Source organism: Lipotes vexillifer, unplaced genomic scaffold (assembly GCF_000442215.2).
Source record: "Lipotes vexillifer unplaced genomic scaffold, Lipotes_vexillifer_v1.1 scaffold860, whole genome shotgun sequence".
In the NCBI taxonomy this organism is placed as follows: domain Eukaryota; kingdom Metazoa; phylum Chordata; class Mammalia; order Artiodactyla; family Lipotidae; genus Lipotes; species Lipotes vexillifer.
This window is the reverse complement of record NW_006789568.1, coordinates 1,801,925-1,823,425: the sequence shown is the minus strand read 5'-3', so window position 1 is coordinate 1,823,425 and position 21,501 is coordinate 1,801,925. Positions and strand designations below refer to the sequence as shown.

At 39.3% G+C, this 21,501-nt stretch overlaps 1 protein-coding gene across 1 annotated transcript in view; it reads right to left on the bottom strand.

Annotated features, from left to right (window-relative positions):
- The window catches only part of GIGYF2 (GRB10 interacting GYF protein 2), a 101,054-nt gene that overhangs the window by 19,009 nt on the left and 60,544 nt on the right, over window positions 1–21,501 (bottom strand). The window contains 7 exon segments of the mRNA XM_007462768.1: window positions 7,635–7,871; window positions 10,978–11,136; window positions 12,323–12,484; window positions 14,387–14,487; window positions 16,182–16,282; window positions 17,292–17,399; window positions 18,464–18,555. Coding sequence (XP_007462830.1) covers window positions 7,635–7,871; window positions 10,978–11,136; window positions 12,323–12,484; window positions 14,387–14,487; window positions 16,182–16,282; window positions 17,292–17,399; window positions 18,464–18,555 — 960 coding nt within the window.

The following is a 21,501-nucleotide window of genomic DNA, read 5'->3' as shown; positions in this document are numbered from 1 at the left end:
CCAAAAAAAAAAAAAAAAAAAAAGAACCAAAAGGAAATTCTGGAGCTCAAAAATGTAATAACTGAAATGAAAAATCACTGCAGGAGCTCAAAAGTATATCTGAACTGGCAAAAGAATTTAGTGAACTTGAAGAGAGAGCAACAGAGATTATGCAATCCAAAGAACAGAGAAAAAAAGAATAAAGAAAAATGGAGAGCCTTAGAGAAATGTGAGATACCACTGAGTGCACCAACATGTGCATAACGCAAGTATCAGAAGAAGAGGAAAGAGGAGCAGAAAAATTGTAACCTAAATCTCAAATTTATAGAAAAAACATTCATCTACATATCCAAGAAGCTGAACAAACTTGAAATAGGATAAACCCAAAGAGATCCACAAATAGACATTATCATGGTAAAAACGCTGAAAGCCAAAAACCAGGAGAAAATCTTGAAAGCAGCAATAAGGAGGAAAAACAAATTATCACTTACTAGGGAATCCCAATAAAATCAACATCTGACTTCTCATCAGAAACAATGAAGGCCAGAAGGCAGTGGGATAAGATATTCAAAGTCTTCAAATGAACAGAAACTGTCAACCAAGAATTCTATATTCAGTAAAGCTACTTTTCAAAAATGAAGGCGAAATAAAGACATTCCCAGATAAAATTAGAAAATCTGTTGCCAGCAGACTCACCTTACAAGAAATACTAAAGGAAGTTCTTCAGGCTAAAAGCAAGCGACCCTAGAAAATAGTCTGAATCCACATGAGAAGGCTAAGAGCACCAATAAAATTAATTACGTAATTATAAAAAACAGTAGTACATGTTTATTTCTTCCTCTTTTAACTCATTTTAAAAGCAACTGTATAAAAGAATGTATATATATATTGTTGGACCTATAACATACAAAAATCTAATATGTCAAAAATGGCACAAAGGAGTTAAGTGAAAACAAAGCTGTAGTAAGCTAATGACTCCATATGGTAACTTGAATCCACAGGTACAAATTAAGAGAAGCAGAAATGATAAATAAGGTTATATAACGAAAGCTATACATACATACTTGCTTTCCTTCTCTCAGCGTCTTTAAGAGACAATATAATATAAAGGAATAAATATAACATTTTATCATTGCATTTGTAACATTTACAAGATGTGATACAACAAAAATACTACAAAAAGGAGAAAAAAGGAACAGAACTTTAAGAGAGTAGCATATCTGTGTCAAACTGCAAAATATAGTGATGAAAATCATTAAGGATATTAAAATGCTACATTAGAAAATAATTTACTTAACGCAAAAAGAAGCAGTAAAAGAACAGAGAAACAGAAAGGATGTAAAACACAGAAAGTAAAATGGCAGATATAAATCCAACTAGATCAATAATATCATTAAATGTGAATAGATTAAAGAATCCAATAAAAAGGCAGAGACTATCAGACTGGATAAGAAAATAAGATTGAACTATACTGTCTAAAAGAGATGTAATTTATATTCAAAGGTATAAACAGATCAAAAGTAAAAGAATAAACAAAGATTTATCAGGCAACCAGAAGAGAGCTGGAATCACTATACCATTATCAGACAAAACATACTTTAAAACAGAAAAAATGTTAATAGAGATAAAGAGGAACATTTTATGATAATAAAAGGGTCAATCCAGCAGGAACATATATAACAATTATAAACATATATGCACCTAACAAGAGAGCACGAAAGTACATGAAGCAAGAAATGGCAGAAATAGAAGGAGATATACAATTCAACAGTAATACCTGGAGACTTCAATACTCCACTTTCAGTAAGAGGCAAAACAACTACAAGATCAGTGGGGAACTAGAAGACTTCAACAACGCCATAAACTGACTAGACCTAGTAAACATCTATTGAACACTCCACTCAACAAGAGTAGACTATACGTTCTTCTCAAGTGAACATGGAACATTCTTCAGGATAGACCTAAAGAAGGTAAAACTTTATGCCAGAAATAAAACTTTATTCTAAGACATAAAACTAAACTTCAATAATTCATTTAAAAGAACAGAAATATACAAAGTATGTTCTCTGATCACAATGGAACAAAATTAGAAATGAGTAAGAAATAAATTTTGGAAACTCTCAAATAAGTGAAACTAAAACACACCTAAATAACCAATGGATCAAAGAAGAAATCAAAACCTATGGGTAGCAGCTAAAGCAATTTATAACTGCAAATGCCTAACTGAGAAAGAAGAAAGATATCAAATGAATACAAAACTAACCTTCTACCCTGAGATACTAGAGAAAAAGAGCAAACTAAACTTACAGCAAGCAGAAGGCAAGAAATAATAAAGATGAAAGAAGAAATTAATGAACTAGATAAGTGAAAAATAGAGAAAAATCAATGAAACCAAAAACCAGTTCTCTAAAAATATCAACAAAACCGACTTAACCTGACTGTCCATGAGGAAAAAACCCCAACAGACTCAAATTACTACAATCAGAAATAAAAGAAGCACATCACTACTGATCTTACAGGAACAAAAAGAAATATAAAGGAATACTATGAACAAGTGCTTGCCAATCAATTAGATAACCTAGATGAAAAAGACAGATTTCTATAAAGATATAAACTACCCAAAACTACCTCAAGAAGAAACAGATGATCCAAACAGACCTATTAAAAGTAAAGACATGGAATTAGTAATCAAAAAACTATTCACAAATAAAAGCCCAAGCACAAACGGTTTCATCACCACTGAATTCTACCAAACATTTAAAGAAGAATTAATACAAATTCTTCACAAACCCTTCCAAAAAACTGGAGGGAACATTTCCTGACTCATTCTTCAAGGCCAGCATTACCCTGACATCAAAACCAAAGAAATCACAAGGGGAAAACAAACACACACTACAGACAAATACCTCTTATGAACATGGACATAAAAATCCTCACCTCCTTCAGCCTAACGAAGGGCATCTACAAAAAACACACAGCTAACATTAAATTTAATGGTGAGAGACTGGATGTGTTCCCCCACATCAACCCAAGATCAGAAATAAGACAAGAACATTCACACTTGCCATTTCTATTAAACACTGTACTGGGGTTCTAGCCAGGGCAATTAGGCAAGAAAAAGAAATAAAAGACTTGGGGAAAAAGTAGTAAAACTACCTCTATTTGCAGATAACATGATCTTGTGTACAGAAAATCCTAATGAATCCACTAAGACACTATTAATTAACCAGTCCAGCAAGATTTCAGAATACAAGATCAATATGCAAAAATCAACTGTACATCTATACACTTGCAAAGAACAATCTGAAAATGAAATTTTGAAAATTCCATTTATAATAGCATCAAAAAGACAAAATACTTAAGAATAAATTTAACAAAAGTAGTACAAAAGTTATACTCTAAAAACTATAAAACACTGAAAAGAAATTCAAGAAGATCTAAATAAATATAAAAACATCCCATGTTTATGGATTAGAAGACTTAATACTATTAAGATGTCAAAACTCCCCAAACTGATCTACAGAGTTAATGCAATCCCTATCAGAATCCCAGTTGGCTTCTTTGTGAAAACTGACAAACTCATTCTAAAATTCATATGGAATTGAAACACAGGAGAGCCAAAACAATATGGAAAAAAAAGAACAAATTTGGAGGACTCACACTGATTTCAAACTTAACTACAAAGCAATAGTAATGTCAAAGCAGTGTGTCACTAGCATAGCGATCATACAGATCACCTGACTAGAATTCAGAGTGCAGAAATGAACCCACATGTCTAATTTTTAAGACGAGCACCACAGCCATTCAGTGGACAAAGAACAGTTTTTTCAACAAATGGTGCTAGGACAACCAGATAAATCACATGCAAAAGAACGAAGTCAAACCCTTACCTCACATAACTTACAAAAATTAACTCAAAATGGATCAAAGAGTTAAAACTACAAAGTCTTAGAAGAAAACATGGGATTCTGTAAAACTTTATGACCTCAGATTTAGCAATTCTTAGATATGACAACAAAAGCACAAGCAACAACAACAAAAACAGATAATTTGGACTTCATCAAAATTTAAAACTTTTGGGCTTCCCTGGTGGCGCAGTGATTGAGAGACCGCCTGCTGATGCAGGGGCCACGGGTTCGTGCCCCGGTCCGGGAAGACCCCACATGCCGCGGAGCGGCTGGGCCCGGGAGCCATGGCTGCTGAGCCTGCGTGTCTGGAGCCTGTGCTCTGCAACGGGAGAGGCCACAACAGTGAGAGGCCCGCGTACGGCAAAAAAAAAAAAAAAATTTAAAACTTTTGTGCATCAAAGGATACTATCAAGGAGGTGAAAAAAAATAATAGAAAATATTTTTAAATCATTTGATACAGAACTTAAATACTGAACATATAAAGAACCCTTAAAAAACTCAGTAATAAAAAGACAACCCAGTTTAAAAACAGGCAAAGGAGGGCTTCCCTGGTGGCGCAGTGGTTAAGAATCCGCCTGCCAATGCAGGGGACAAGGGTTCAAGCCCTGGTCTGGGAAGTTCCCATATGCCGCAACTAAGCCCGTGCGCCACAACTACTGAGCCTGCGCTGAGCCTGCGCTCTAGAGCCCGCGAGCCACAACTATGGAAGCCCATGTGCCTAGAGCCCGTGCTCCTCACAAGAGAAGCCAATGCAATGAGAAGCCCATGCACTGCAACGAAGAGTAGCCCCCGCTCGCCCCAACTAGAGAAAGCACGCACGCAGCAAGGAAGACCCAACGCAGCCAAAAATAAATAAATAAAATAAATAATTAAATAATAATTAAATAATAATTTTAAAAAAATAGGCAAAGGATTTAAATAGACTTTTCTTCAAAGAAGATATACAAATGGTCGATAAATACATAAAAAGATGCTCAACATCACAAGTCACCAGGGAAACGCAACCCAAAATCACAAGTTATCACTTGACACCTACTAGGACGGCTAGTCAAAAAGTCAGATAATACGGGTTGATGAGGATGTGGAGAAACTTGAACCCTCATACACTCAACGTAAAATGGAGCAGCCACTTTGGAAAACAGTCTGGCAGTTCCTCAAACCATTAAACACACTGTTATTGTATGACCCAGGAATTACACTTCTAAATATATATAAATGTGTGTGTGGTGTGTGTGTGTGTGTGTGTGTGTGTGTGTGTGTGTGTCCACATAAAACTTGTACATGAATATTTAAGGCAGCGGTAGTCATAAAAGCCAAAAGGTAGAAACAGCTCAAATGTCTACCAACTGATGAATGAATACACAGAACCTGGCATATCCACATAATGGAATATTATTCAATTATAAAAAAGGGGGAAAAGTACTGATATATGTTACAAGCGAACCTTAAAACATTATGCTAAATTAAAGAAGCCAGTCACAAAAGACCACATATTATATGATTCCATTGATCTGAAATGTCTAGAAATAGGCAAGACAGAATAAAGACAGAAAGTAGATTAGGGGTTACTTAGCCCTAAGTTAGGGGAAAATAGGGGCTGGGGTGTGACAGAGGGTTTGCGGGGTGGTAATGTTCTAAAATCTACTGTGTTGATGGTTGCACCTATCTATAAATATGCTAAAAACCACTGAATTGTATACTTTAACTGATTGAATTGCATGGTATGTGAATTATATCTAAATAAAGCCGTTTTAAAAAGCTTTTTTCTCACGAGAGCCTTCAGCAATTCCTCATAACCATCTCGAGCTCTTTATCTTCAATCAGAATGCTTATTCATAAAGTAGCTCTACAGTCTTCATGGGAGGATAGGAGGGCAAAACCAGACACACAAAAGACACAGAGGAGTTAGAGATCTGGAAGTTACCCCTGCCTTTGTCTTCTCTCTCATCCTCATATTCTGATCAGTCATCACATCCTGGGATGTAGGGCCTCTTAAGAAAGTCTTTTGACAGCCTTTTCGAGGCCCTGGAGCCACAGACTCATGGGTTCTAATACAGGGCTGTGCTATCAACTCTCAGCTGGACCCAAGGCAAGCGACTTAGCTTCTTAACATTTCTCCTCTTTGGTAAAACACAGGTGTTAATACCTAAGCTTTATAAGGGTGGTTGTGAAAAAAAATGGAAAACTGTCAGTACATGCCTGACACAAAGCAAGCACTCAGTTATTAGCAGCTTCTCCAACTCCTCTTTTCCAATCTTGCCACGCCTAGGCTTAGATCAAACTTTTCTATTCCTTGCCTAGACAACTCCATCACCCCCTCTCAAATGGTCTACTGACCTCCAGTTTTGTTCAAGTCCATCTCCTATTTAGCTCTCAAAGTGACTTATTCCCTCCTGTAAATCTAGCAGTGTTATTTCCTAGCTGAAAATTCTTTTTACCACTCTAGGTCCTAATTTCTTAATAGAGTATATACAGCCCATGGTGATATCAACCCTGCCCACACTTATCTCATACCTCACTCTCCAGCAACTTCATTCTGCTCTCACAAACACCCTCTATTCCCCAAACTGTCTGTTTGACTTTTTTTTTTCCTTTAAATTTAATTTTTCCCTCCCTTAATGACACAGGTTTAGAAGTTATCTTCTTTCAGGAAGCCTTCCCTAACTTCTCAGGTGGACAGTGGTTCTCACATATCAGTGAGCATCAGAATCCCTGGAGGGCTTATTCAAACAAGATTGCTGCGTCCCAGTCCTAAGAGGTTCTGATTCAGTAGGTCTGGGGTAGGGCCCAAGAATGTGCATTCCTAACAAATTCCCAGGTGATCACACCCTGAGAATTACTGCTTCATGCCCCCTCTCTTACTACACCCACCCCGCTGTATTCTAATTTTCTGTTTATGTCTTTATCCCATGAGCTCCCTGAAGACAGGGGACACTAAGCCTTATGGCTAGCCATACACCCCATGAGAAGTTATGCAGACTCTACCATAAACCTGCTCCTCCCTCTCCAATTACTCAGAGTTCATCAACAGTCCCACTACTTTCCCAGTCACTGGAGGCTTACCATCTAAGAGCCATTCCAACTTCTGCCCTTGTCCCTCAGATCCAGAGAACCACTAAGTCTTGCTGACTGCTATTATGCCAATTCTCATCCTCTGGCCCTACTCATTCTTACCACCACCATCACACTCTCTTTACTGGTCTCCCAGTCTCACTTTCTACTTATTTCAAATAATGCTTTGAATCCTCCTAAAAACAACATTTTGCACACATCACCTCAATCCAACTTTCAATAAACCCCCACAGTCAGCTATGTTCCAAGCCCTGTATGATGGTTCCTACTTACACATCCAAATGTTTATGTTTCTTGCCCTCAAAAGTCTATGAGCTCTCTGAGGACAGTTGCCTTGCCTCACTTATCTTTGTCTTAGCAGTGCTGAAATGATACAGAGTAGGCACTCCAGTGTTTAAATTTATGAACCATACAGACTTACTTGGTTTTGCCTGCATCACTGCTCGTGTCCCACCCTCTTTTATTTATTCTTCCCTTGTTTAAATGCTTAACACAAAGTACAATGCATCGTATTGTTTCCTTGATCAAAAAACGAAGGTAGCAATATTTAACCTAAAAAATGTACACAGTTTCACTGCTACTGCACTGCCAGCATCAACTTAACTAAACAAAAACGCTAACAAGTAGCTCCTACGGATGGTCTGGCGTGGGGTCTAGCTGGTGTCTAGGCTTCACCTTCATCTGCGCCAGCTGCTGCTGCTGCTGTTGCTGCTGCAACCTCCGGAGAGCCTCTTGCTGCTGCTGCCTCTGGCGCATTAACTCCTTCTGCCGCTGGAGCTCCAGCTCTTTCCTCTTCCGTTCCTCCTCCTCGTGCCGGAGTCTGGCTGCCTCCTCTTCCATTCGCAGCCGGTTCTCCTCTAATCGACGCTGGGCTTCTTCTTCTTCCCGGGCCCATTTCGCAGCCTCCTCTTCCTTCCCAGAAGGAAAAGTAAATGATAATAAAATTTAACTGTGTTTTAAAAAAAAATCTGAATCACTTTTCAAGGCTTCAGTCAGAGGCATGCTTACAGGATAATTATCATGTTTAATTTATTTGCTAATTTCTACATAAAAGGAATGTCACTTTGAACATCTGTGCAAGTACTGATCTCTTAGAGATCACCACAAACTGCAGGCAAGTCTCTTGGAAACTGTTCCAACATTGAGGCAGAGATAGCTTTTCAGGGTGCTGAGTGCAAAGAGCTGTCAGGACCTGCAAGAATATGGATTACCAGGCAAGCCTCAGCCAGTTCCGGACCCAAAGCAACTTTACAAAACCACTTAATTCCATCCCAGGTTCTCACCCGTTATGGCTCACAGGCCCCTTCAAAGGTCTCTCCTTGACCCATCCTCTACCCCTCTACTACTTTCTGCAGTACCTTGGCTCATTTTCCTTCTGCTTCCCTCCCTCAAAACCATTCCATGTGCCCCGTGGAATTTTCTTGCCCTTCCTCCATGCAGTCTGATTACTGCACCTGCAATGCTCTAGAGCTCAGCGGTCCCCAACCTTTTTGGCACCAGGGACCGTTTTCGCAGAAGGTAATTTTTCCAAGGACTGGGGGTGGGGGTGAGGTGGCTTCGGGATGATTCAAGCTCATTACGTTTATTGTGCACTTTATTTCTGTTATTATTATATCCACTCCACCTCAGATCATCAGGCATTAGATCCCGGGGTTTGGGGAGCCCTACATAGCTTATCCAGACAGCACATTCCCCTCCATTCTCCAGAACTCAGGGCAGACACCAGCCACTCTATGAGTACTTCCCTAGCCTTCAGGAGGTAGACTTCCCCTCTGCCTTTTGATTATGCCCAAGTATACCTTGTCCTCCTCTCTATGTTTGCTCTTAGCCCATCTGTGGCAGCAACTGTTGCTACCTATCCAGCAAAAATTCCTTTCAGGTTGCTTCTTTGCAGACAGACCCTCCTGTCACATCAGAGGTTTAAAATGCCAGATTTTGCTTTTTAAGCTTCCAGTGTAAACAGGGACAGCCATGTGATGTGATTTAGGCCAAAGGGATGCTTCCAGAAAAGATATTCTTCCCAGACAAAAGGAAAGAAGCATGAGAGAAGGGCCACTCCCTTTTTGGGTACAGGGTATGGTATGATATCCAAAACTCCTAACCATGAGGCAAAAAATATGAACTCAAAAGTCAATACACTGGGATTTCCCTGGTGGTCCAGTGGTTAAGAATCCACCTTCCAATGCAGGGGACGCGGTTTTGATCCCTGGTCGGGGACCTAAGATCCCATGTGCTGCCGGCAACTAAGCCTGCGAGCTGCAACTACTGAGCCCACGCACCACAACTAGAGAGAAGCCCGCGTGCCGGAACAAAGAGCCCACACACTGCAATGAAGATCCCATGTGCCACAACTAAGACCCAATGCAGCCAAAAAAAAAAGGTCAACATACCAAGAAATGGTAGAGCAGAGTGTGCACCATGAGGTGGAAAAGTCAACACACCAGGAGATGACAGAGGAGAAGCATGCAAAGGACCTGGATCCTTAATGATATCACTGAGTCACTGAAATTTATGTTTAACTGCCTTATTTCCAAAGAACACCTTGATATGTGTGAGGCAATAACGTTATCTAATGTTTAAGCCATTTTTAGGTGAATATTTTGATTTTTCAGCTGAAAGCATCCAAAATGTGGCATTTATTTCTTGTAAAATCATCACCTACATAGTCTGTGAGCTTCTTGAGTACAGAAGCAATTTCTTTTAAAGTTTTGGACTCTACCAGCAAACAATCATTAACAACTGGCATATGGTATATTAACAAAATTTATTAAATGTTAAATGAATAAACCAAAGAATCTAACCTGGAACTTATCTTTCTACCTCTAAAGAATTTAGATTTCTCAAAGAGTTTCAATCAAGAACTTAAGCAAAAGCAGGTAATCTCCAGCTTCGTGTCAATCCAACCAACAAACAAAAACCTACACCCCTAAGTGTGGACTGCTGTACATGGTAACTTCCTTCCAAAGAGTACAGTAAGGGGGAAAAAGAGTAACTTTACAGTGGAGATACTTGACAAGCACTACTGCAGCCAGGTCATCAATGTCAACATCAATAACCATAAATCATGTTGGTAATATGTACCCTTGGTATGTGATGAAAATGGTACTTAACTTCTGAGATCTTCTTCTGAAACACCCATAACTCCAGTCTGATTGTGAGAAAAACTTCAAACAAACTCCGATAGAGGGCTACCCTACAATCCACTGACCAGTATTCCTTAAGACTGCCAAGGTCATCAAACACAACAAAGTCTGAGAAACTGTCACAGCCAAGAACAAGCTAAGGAGACATGACAACTAAATGCAATATTCTGGATAAGATCCTGGAACAGAAAAGGGACACTGGGGGAAAGCTGAAGCAATGTTAATAAACTATGGTCTTCAGTTAATAATAATACATCAATATTGATTTATTAATGTGTCAATATTGGTTTATTATAACAAATGTACCATACTAATGTAAAATAATAATAGGGGAAACTGCACTATCATCCCAATTTTTCTGAAAATCTCCAACTGATCTAAAAAGAAAATCTACTAATAAAACTATCTACCTCTGTTCTTAAACATTAAAATGAAAGGCTTTAGGGGTTCTGGCTGCCCGTAACAGCAGAATGGCATGGTTACAGCAGAATCAGATAATGGTCATCGCTGCCATCAACTTATGGATTTACTAAGCAGCAAGGAACTGTGCACTCTAAAAGTGTGAACCAGGGAGTACCCTAAGGCAAAAAGTTGTCAACCTCCAGATCTCACGTTTGGTTTTTTAAGAGCAGGCCTTCAATTTTTCTCTGGTGCCCTCGTTTTTTGTTTGTTTTGATTCCTCGACATTTCGTTCAGCTTTTATAATTACATGTGGGATGGTTATCACAAAAGTACTAAGAGTCAGTTAGATCTCTTTTGGTAATTTGGAGCAACCTGAAAAAGTTTTAGATAGGCTCTCCTAATACCCTAATACTTTCTTAATCACTAATTCCTAGCTTCAAAGAAGCAATGAGAAGAGCAAACCATCTGACCACCTGCTTGCGTAACAATTCTTCCTGCTTCCGCCTTTCTTCCTCTTCTCTTCTCCTTTCCTCCAGTCTTCTAAGAGCTTCTTCTTGCTGCTGTCTTTCTTCCTCTTCTCGTTGTCGCCGTAATGCAATTTCCTGCTCCCTCTGGCGTCGCAGAGCCTCCTCCTAAATTAAAAAAAAAACAAGTGTGTGTGCACACACGTGCGTCCATCTCAATTAATATATTACATCATAATTTGGAAAGAAACAGGCTATGTGCTGCTAAGATCCTGTTAACAGTATATATAAAAAGTATCTAACCAGGATCTAGGGCAAAAAGTATATATGTGAGCTGGGGAGTAGGTACATTAAGAGTTAAAATAATTTGTATTAAAAATATTAATAGTTAAATAGCACTACGTTCAAAGTCCATCCTGGTTTCTACATTAGCTACATCACTTCCTGATTAACACTAAAAAGGACGCAGGCTTCAGTTTCTCTGTTGCTACCATCGGTCCCTATTTTTTTAATCAAATGAGAACCTAAAGCATAGAGAAGTCAAACCAACATAACCACCAAAAATGCCTGGTGAGGTAGAGAAGTTTTCCAGTCAAAAGTATTGAATAAAGCCACGTGTCTCAGAACACGTTCCCAGAACTAAAGTCTCACGGATATTAAATATACAGAAAAGGGTCCCACTGTCAAAATAACTTAGGAAGAAATAATTAGCAACACAGAATTAAACAGATTTCTTCACTGCAATACTTCTTAAGTCCTTACATTGCTAATGTAGAGTGTGACTCTAAGAAATACTAGTAGGTCTAATCCAATCTCAGCAAGGACACGGATGCCTTTTTTCAGAGTTCTTCTTAGGGCAAAAAACAAGAAGGAAATGTGAAGCAAAGTCTAGACACTGGGGCTGTTTCAGAGTGGATTCTTTCAAATGGGATCTTTAAAAATCCCAGTAGAAAAAGGTCCAAGCACATAATAGAGAATTCCCAAAAAAGAAATACAAGTGGCCCCAAAACATGAAAAACATTCAGTGTCACTGGTTATAAATACTTCAGGACTTAATTACTTCTGAAATCTAACTGGTTTATAAAACCCCAGGAAATATGTAAAAGCAATCAATTCCAATGAGTTACTAGGACTGAAGAATATCCCTCCAGTGGGTGTTACTGGGTGACAGACATTTTTCCTAAAGGGAAGTGAGTGAGTCTCCTAAAATTCTAATCCCAATCCTGCTAACTCCCTGATGCCTTAGGGAAGCCTTCTCCAGGAGAACTATGACCTGTGAAATGACGGGAGTGAGCTAGGTATCCCGCAGGCCCTCCTTCAGTGCTAATCGTACAAGCAGAGTCCTCAGACATACCTGTTTCCTTCGGGCAAGCTCTTCTTCCTCGCGCCTTTTCCTTTCTTCCTCCTGCTGTCTCCGAAGAATTTCCTCCTGTTGTCTCCGGAGTTCTTCTTGCCTCTTTCGATCCTCCTCTTCCCGTTTTGCCCTCATTTCTGCCTCTCTTCTCTCCTGCTCTAGCTGTGGTTACACAAGGGTGCTCTTAGAAACTTGAGGTCAACCACAGAACACTCCAACATCACTGACCAGTACTGTTAGGAGCTGGTCAGTGCAGACACCGGAAGGTGGAGACACTACCATTCACTCAGTTAACGTGTAGTGCAAGTGGCTGATGAAAGCAGCTCTGTGAGAGCTCTAAGCTCTGCTATGTCATAGTAACCAGAAAGTTTTATGCTCTTCTAAGCTGGATGCACTCACCCCTACTTTTTACCTGTCTCTTCGCTCCATACTACTACTGCACATCTCCTATATGTGGGAGAGTGGCCTGTGTTGAGAGTAACATCAGAATTCTCTTGGGATGGCATTTCTTTGCTCATCCCTAAAAAGGATTTTCTGATTGAAGATCTAACCATGTGTCTAACAAGGTTTCAACCGCAACGTTGCTGAAAGATTACAGAAGTTCTTTAAAATCTGAAGACCAACCACTTAACAAACTCTATCATGTATAATTCCCAAATACTAGTCCAATCCAGCCCCTAATCTCCAGTCCTATTGCCACACATATAATTCAGGCCTTTACTTTCTCATTCACATTCCTAACAGTCTCTTACCTGGTTTCCCAGCATCCTATTTTGCCCAGAGTCCCCAGTTCAACATCCAACCTCCACCAAAAAAAATCACTCCCAGGCTTACATTTAATACCATCCTTCACCTTGAAAATAAATCCTAAGTCTTTAACGTGACACGGGTAAGGATCCTCCTGATTGGCCTGCCTCATCTTCTTTAATCTCTCTCATCATTTATTCCTCAGACACACCAGCTCTAGACTGGACCAAATTATTTAACTGTTTGCTGTGCCAGGATGTTCTCATACACTTCTAGCCTTTACAGGTCTTGTTTCCTCCAACTGCAGTTTAATTTTCACCTCCTTCTACTCTGTCAACCCAAAACCCTTCAACTGAGCTAAATCCTACTACCCTTCAAGTGAAACGAGCTCAGGTATTACCATCCATCCAAAGTGTCACCCAATTCCTGATCCCCACCTCTCCTGCTAAGTAGCTGGCCCATGTGCTTCCTTCTGTTGCTTGCCTGTGTCATCATCTTCCCAACGCCCCCAACACACACACACACACACACACACACACAGACAAGAATGCACACTTTCATCATCTATGTGTTCCCAGCACAAAGCGCTATGGAACAAGAACAAACTCAAGAATTGTTTGAATTATGGTCTGTCACTCATATGGAGACAAATCCTGACTCTGAACTCATTTCATATTCTGGGCACTCTTAAGGATACTGTCACTACCTCGGGATAAGAATGCACTAAACATAAAATAGGAACAAGATTCTCTCGGAGGCATTAGAACCCAGAAATCATTTCAATAACACTAAGTGTTCACAGACAACCTCTTCTGACAAGTAGTAAAACCAAAATTCAAGATTCCTAGCTCCTCCAGAAGATGTGAATAGAACACAGAATGTAATACTAATGTTGAGCATTTCAGCTGCATGTCTTAGGCACTAAGAGGCGTAAACAAACACCACCATAAAGATTCAATGTGGGAACTCAAGCCTCAGATCAAGGGTCTTATAATAAGCTATGTAGTGGATATTTTCTTATGATCTTACAAGCATTTATACCATGAATAACGTAACATACCACCATGATCATTAATGTGTCAACAAACCTATTTTAATTGATTTAATTTAAACTTGTTACTTTAAATTGTTGTGAGGTCTTTTTGGGGAGAAGGCGGCACAATAATGACAGAGTATGAGTGTGCTTAAACCAGCTACGTAGCCGTGAACTAAAAGGAAACATGTATAAGGAGCTAGAGAAATAGAGACACGAATAAACAAACGTCTATGACCTGCAGTTGGAAAGCATGCACTGCTATGGAAGAATGAGTTTCAGACCTTTGCAGCTTTGGCCTTCTCCATCTGCTGAAGCTGTTCAAGGGCAGGTCCTGGAGTTGTGGTGTCAAGGGGAAGATCCCATACACTACCACCTTCCCAAACTATAAGACACGAGGGGAAAAATGTGAGGCATATCAGAGCTTACGTACATTGCTAAATATCCAGAAGCATAATGAAAAAAGCTGTTTCCCTGTCCCTGGATGAGCTCCATCACCTATATCTGTTCTGCTTCTAAGTAGACTGAACTACCAGTGGGCTCTAGTTTATATCAATACCCTTCAACACATCTAGAAGAAAGTACCAGGCATTTACTGGGAACTAATTTCATCCTCAAAAAAACCCGTATCTGTTCATATCCCCATTTTTACAGATGAACAAGCTAATAAGGGTCAGAGATAGTTTTGTAACATATTCCCAAGGACACATGGCAAGCATATGGCCATGCCAGGATTTAAATCCCACTGTATATAGATCCCAAAGCCAACGGTATTTCCAGTAGCCACACAACGTCTTACTGCATACGAAGTGGAGAGAGGGGTTAAGAGAGGTATGGCTGTAGAACTAGAGAGAACTCAGTGGTTGCACAACATTGTGAATGTATTAAATGCCACTAAATTGTTCATCTTAAAATGCTTAATTTTATGTTACATGAATTGCATTTCAATGAGGGGGGGGGAGAGAGAGAGAGAGAGAGAGAGAGAGAGAGAGAGAGAGAGAGAGAGAACAGCTGGAGCTGGGAGTACTCTGGAAAGGCTAGGCAGGTCTCACAAATGACACTGGGTCCTGCTGACCTGAAAGGCAGCACAGGGTCTGATATCAAAGTAAATGAACAGATAAAGGCTTCTGAGCCTGTTTTCCTATTGCCTGTAAGGTTTGCTGACACCACTTTTCAGCATTCTCTATTTCCTACATTCCTATTATAGTCTATTTATGGACTATAAATTATTGTCTGCATAAAACCAATGGACTGTTTGTAAAGGACCTTAATTGCATCATACCTGAAGAGAGAAAGTGTTTAATAAGGTATTTATAGTTTTTTAAAAAGTGAAGACTATTTTAACATCCTAACAACTATAAATGACTCCCAAGAAAAAATAAGGTACATACAGCATGGGAAGTTGAGTTGATAAGAGATAATAATCAGTCCTTCTCCTGCCATAATCCCCAGGGTCAATGTTAGCAAGAGAACTATGACATGAATGGCTCAATGGCTCAAAGAAAACTCCATCAGAGCCCATGGTCCTTACCTCTTGTAAGGACTTTCTATGGTTCAAACTACCCACACCTCTGCATGGATCAGACCTTAAGAAACAGAAGCGTTGCACCAATATCAAAATGTTTCAAAAATCCCAGCCCTAAATTTTCCAATTTGATGCAAAAAGATGAGTGAATGAGGTAAGGGTAGCCTTTTCTATTCCCAAAATTTCTGGGTACCTGCAGTGTTAAACTACTCATCAACCCTCGACTCAAAAGAATAGATCATTGTTACTTATGTTTTTAACTTACGCTTTTTCTCACTCTGGTGAAGAGAATAAAAACAATTCAAAAGACTTTTCTACAGTGGTTAGAACAACATAAAAAAAGAGAGGCTGACTCAAGTTCAAGAACTCTACCTACTAAGTAATTTCTAGCAACTCCTTAACAGCTATTTTCAAAACAAAACAAAAAACTCACTTTTTATTAATGTCCAATACAAAACACATCGAAAAACTGATATATTTTTTAAAAAACGGAATTATAAGTTATACGAGTCTAAACCCTTGGAGCTACACTAAAGGCCAATCCAAGGTTTTACCTGTAGGCTGTGAGGCTGTTGGCTGGAGTTCCCAGATAGAACCAGTATCTGGCACTGACACAGACCTAGTTACTGAGGGAATGACGTTCTGATCAGATATTCTGCAAAAGGGAAATTAGAAAATTAACTTGTTCTTGTCATCCACGAAAATAAAAGAGATATTTCCAGATTATTTGTAGGTTTCTGAGGTTATTTGGCCAGAAAACTTCATTGTTTTAACTAAAACATAACACTACCAAAACATTTAGGAAAGGAAAAAGGATAGAGGCAAGGTAATCACACTTCTGGACCCTCGAGTTATTAGCTAATTTTGATTTCCAAATAATGGATATGCATACTGTCTTTAAAAAATCCAGAACATCTCAATGAGAGTCACAGAGGCATCATGTTATCATGAAAAAACTCACAGACCTTAAGTCAAAAGGTCTGCATTTTAATTCTGTCTCTGAAGTGTTCTGTGTATTATGTCAACCAAGTCCTTTAGCCACTCTGAGTCCCAGTTTGCCCATCTTTAAAATGGAGACCTGAACACCTAACCTGCCTACCTGCAGAATGGGTTATGGCTCAAAAGAGAAATATAAAAGGTTCTGGTTAAACTGGACAGTAAAGTTTTTAACAGCAGTGACTGACACCTCTGCAGGAGGCGTGCAGGAGACCTACCAACTTGCCCATCTCCTTGTAGGAGACACAACACATACTACCCTGAATGTCAACTTGAAAGAGCAGAAGTTTAAGACTTTTAGCATAATTTCCTTTTCCTTAGACCTACCTTAATGGCTTTTGGGTCTGGAAAATTATAACCCTGTGTGGCATTGTTAATATCTTTCTTGAGACATCACAGGTAAAAATGAGATTAAACTTCTCGACTACATTTTTTTGTTGTTGCTGATTCCATGAGCCTACACTGCTTTTCAAGCATTCTTAGTATTCTTTGGTTATTATTCAAAATTTATCCTCTGAGTAAAAAGACCAAATAAATGCTTTACTTAATTATTATTATTTTTAAAACCTATATTCTATTTTTACACACAACACACAAAACATTTCCTTTCCTCTCTTTCTTTAAAACAGACACACACAATGTGACACATCATGGAAACGACCACCAACCTCATCTTTAGTGCCTGGAACTGCTGGAGAAGAAGTGCCAACTGTTGCTGCTGCTGGGAAGACAGTGCTGCTTTCTGTTGTTGAGCCAGAACTTGTGCATACTGTTGTCTTCAAAAAGTAAAACACAGTATATAACCTGTCTATCCACATTTAGTTCACTTTACTGAGACATTAAAAGCGAAGTTCAGGCCCCCCCAACAAAAAACACCATTAGAAATAGCTATGAAATATATTTTTACAATTCTTCATAATAGTCACACAAACAGTTCTGTACTTTATTCTAGAAAGAACTGAACTAATAGATGGCATGCTTCTGAGTGGAAAGAGAACAGAAAAAAAAAAAAAAATTAATGAAATGCCCAAAACTGGAAAGTTCCCTTAAGATGATAGTAACCTTTTATTAGAAAACAGGTGAGAAATAGATTCAAACTAACAGCTATTTCCACATGAAGAACTCTTTGCAAAAATAAAATCACTTGTATAAAAATCCTCAAATTTATACGTTTCAGCCTGGAAAATTTTAGGTAAGATTTTTTTTCACTAGATCAGAGGTGGACAATTTTTTTTCTGTAAAGAGCCAGACAGTAAATATTTTGGGCTTTGCAGGACATTCACAACTACTCAATTCTGCCTCTGTAGTGCAAAAGTGGCCATAGATAACACACAAACAAATGGGTATGACTCTGTTCCAATAAAACTCTGCTTATGAAAACAGGTAGCCAGCCAGTTTGCCAACCTCTGCACCAGATGATAGCAAATCTTACTTATTCTATGAAAGGGACCCACAACCTAAGTGACTACCATCATTCCATACCACTACTAATAGTATAAACTTTTACTTCTTTCCTGCCCCCTCATCTGTCTTTTCTCTGCAGCATTCAAAGTTGAGCCATTTAGAAGACACTTAGTTCTTAAAATGTTTGTTGATTCTTGCTTTAGGAGCTAAAGATCTTGCAAAAATATAGTTATGTGTCATTTTCTACAAACTTCTGGTATTTAAGAAACAAGGTAAGACCAAACTTAGAATGTATAATGGTAACATGCCACTAGCTGGATTTGAAGACTGAAGTAGCCTATTAAGTTTTCTGCTGTAAACGGTGAAATCTGGGAGCAGATTATATCTAAAGGCCCTTTTGGTGCCGTAGTGCACCCAACCGCATTACTGCTCTTACTGTATTAAGAACTGCTGATACTGGAGGTGCTGCATCTGGTATAAGGCTGTGAGTTCCTGCTGCCTGGTCAGTCGTTCCTGGTCCAACTCTCCCTGGGAGTAAAGGGGTGAAGGAAAGAAATACCACTGAATAAACTGAAAGAGCCTAAAAGCAATTTAGTACTTATATCTGAAAGGAAAATGAATCCTAGACCTTCACATCCCGCCCCACCTTTACACCCCAAACCCAAAACACCTATTAAAAAAAAAATCAGGGCTTCCCTGGTGGCACAGTGGTTGAGAATCTGCCTGCCAATGCAGGGGACGCGGGTTCGAGCCCTGGTCTGAGAGGATCCCGCATGCCGCAGAGCAACTGGGCCTGTGCGTCACAACTGCTGAGCCTGAGCTCTAGAGCCTGCGAGCCACAACTACTGAGCCCACGTGCCACAACTGCTGAAGCCCACGTGCCTGGAGCCCGTGCTCCGCATCAAGAGGGGCCACCGCAGTGAGAGGCCTGCGCACCACAACGGGGCGTGGCCCTCACTCACTGCAACTGGAGAGGGCCTGCACACAGCAACCGGGACCCAGCTCAGCCATAAATAAATAAATAAATTTATTAAAAAAAAAAAAAAATCAGGCATCTTTAGAAACTAGTGCCATCTAGTGGAAGAAGGTGGTGTCAGCATTATAAGAGATTCCCTAAGGTGAGAAAGGTTCCTTATTTAGCTGCTGTTCTCCCCTCCTGCCCTTGAAGCTGAATGTTGTACTGTACTCCAGAGTTATTACTGTAACTAAATAAATGTATAATTCTCCCAATCTTAAAAGTGATTTATAAATTTGGAGATTATGGAGAAATTAGAGAAGTAGGACAAAACAGAAAGGAGTAAAATTAAATCTTATGGTAGGATTTTATAGTGACACATAACAATTACAGGGAGGTAGTGTATAAGTATGTCTTCCTAAAGGGGATGAGAAATGTAAAATTAAATGGAACATAAAAGAGCTCTGAAAACTGTTTAACTCTCTATCCAAAAATTAGGTGTTTCTATTGCTATTAATACACCATGAGTTTAAAAATAAGCTGTAGTTGGGACTCCCCTGGTGGTCCAGTGGTAAAATCTGCCTTCCAATGCAGGGGACGTGGGTTCGATCCCTGACCGGGGAAGATCCCACATGCCGCGGAGCAACTAAGCCCACACGCCACAACTATTGAGCTCACGCGCCTCAACGAGAGAGCCCGCGTTCCACAAACTACAGAGCCCATGCGCCCTGGAGCCCGCAACAACTAGACAGAAGCCCACGTGCTTCACTGCAGATCCCGCACACTGCAGCTAAGACCTAACACAGCCAAAAAAAAAAAAAAAAAAAAAAAATTGTTTTAAATAAGCTGTAGTAAAACCCTGTTTTTTAGCTTATATGTCAAATAACATGGCTGGAATTTAAATTTTGGAAAGCTAATAGTGGGAAAAAAATGAAAAGTGAAGTAAAGATAGTAGAAATAAAAGCATAAGGATGACATAGACTAAATTTAGACAAATCATTAGTGAACAGTTTATATCCTTATTACACACTAATTATAGTTTGGAAAAAAACATTTGATATATGATTTACTTGGGGTGAGGTTCATCTGAAATTAAAGGACATTTTTCTTTCTTATTAAATATTCATGGATAGAAGCTACACTAGGTTAGTCTAAAATTAACTTAAGGGCAAAGGCAATACCTGACAGGAAGCAGAGCTTCCCATGGATTTTCCCCTTAAGTGGGTCTGACTGAGGCTCAGCCCCTATAATTGGAAGTCAGGAAATGGATTAGAGCAAGCATGCCAAGCTCCAAGTGATGAGCTTTCAGCGCTGAAACATGCAAGATAGAAACCCATCCCAATTTCTGAGTAGGTGGTAAAAATACAATTTATATACAGTAATACACAACACAATTTTTCTTTGGATTTACAACAGAAATGCCAGGAATAATTCCCCTCACCTAGGAGTTTTCATTGCTCTCTAAACTATAGTAGGTCTCAACCCATCAGTGGATTGTAAAATCAATTACTGGATTGTGAAATCAATTACTAGGTCAAGATCAACATTTACATATTAGAAAAGAAACAGAAAGAAAACATGTACATGGCACCAAATGTTTTGTGAAACTTGTTTCAGATATACCTGCACATTAATAAGTGTACAGAGTAGTGACATAAAAATCTTTTTTTTTTCCCTATGGGCTGTGATCAGAAGTTTGATAGCCACTGTTCTCACTTATGAACACTCTTGGCTACAGATGTTGTGACTGACTTATTCATCTTCATCATGTAAGAACCTAACACAGCCCTGGCACAGATCTTCAATATATAATTGGTGAGTAAATCAATAGATATTACTGTAGAAATCCAGTGTTCACACTAAAGGTTTTTGACTATGGCCACGTTTGACTATGGCCACTTTTGACTATGGCCAGCAACCAGACACTCCAACCTGGAGAAGCAAAAGAGAGGCACAGATCCAAAGCCCCCCAAAAGGAACTGAACAGGGAGAGGCCCAGGAGCAGCTGCAGAAAAAGACTTCCCCTTCAAAGGCACTCCAGGGTCAGCATACTAGAAGGGTTACGTTATGATCTAAATTTTAGTTAAAATATCAGTAACGAATGTTAAAAAAATAAAAAAGTCTTCAAAATATTCTGAAGCAATGGAATTTTATATTAGTAACATTTGCTTTAAGGCAAAACTCAAATTTAAGAACTCTGGAAGTCAGAAAGCAAGAGGCAAATAAATGGAGAGGAGAATGTGCATTCTAACTAGAGGCAACAAGAAACTCTAAGTCAATTGTGTTGAAGCACAGCAGGTAAAGGTAAAAGCTCTGGAATGAACTTAGAAGGGTAAGGAGCCAGAACATGCATGACATGGTAGGGAGGCCAGGATAAGATGTTCTCCTTTCAACACCTGATGGAAAGCTACTGCAGGATTCTGTTTCTTGAGAGAGAAAGAGAGAGAGAGAGAGAGAGAGAGAGAGAGAGAGAGAGAGAGAGAGAGAGAGAGGGAGGGAGGGAGGGAGGGAGGGAAGGA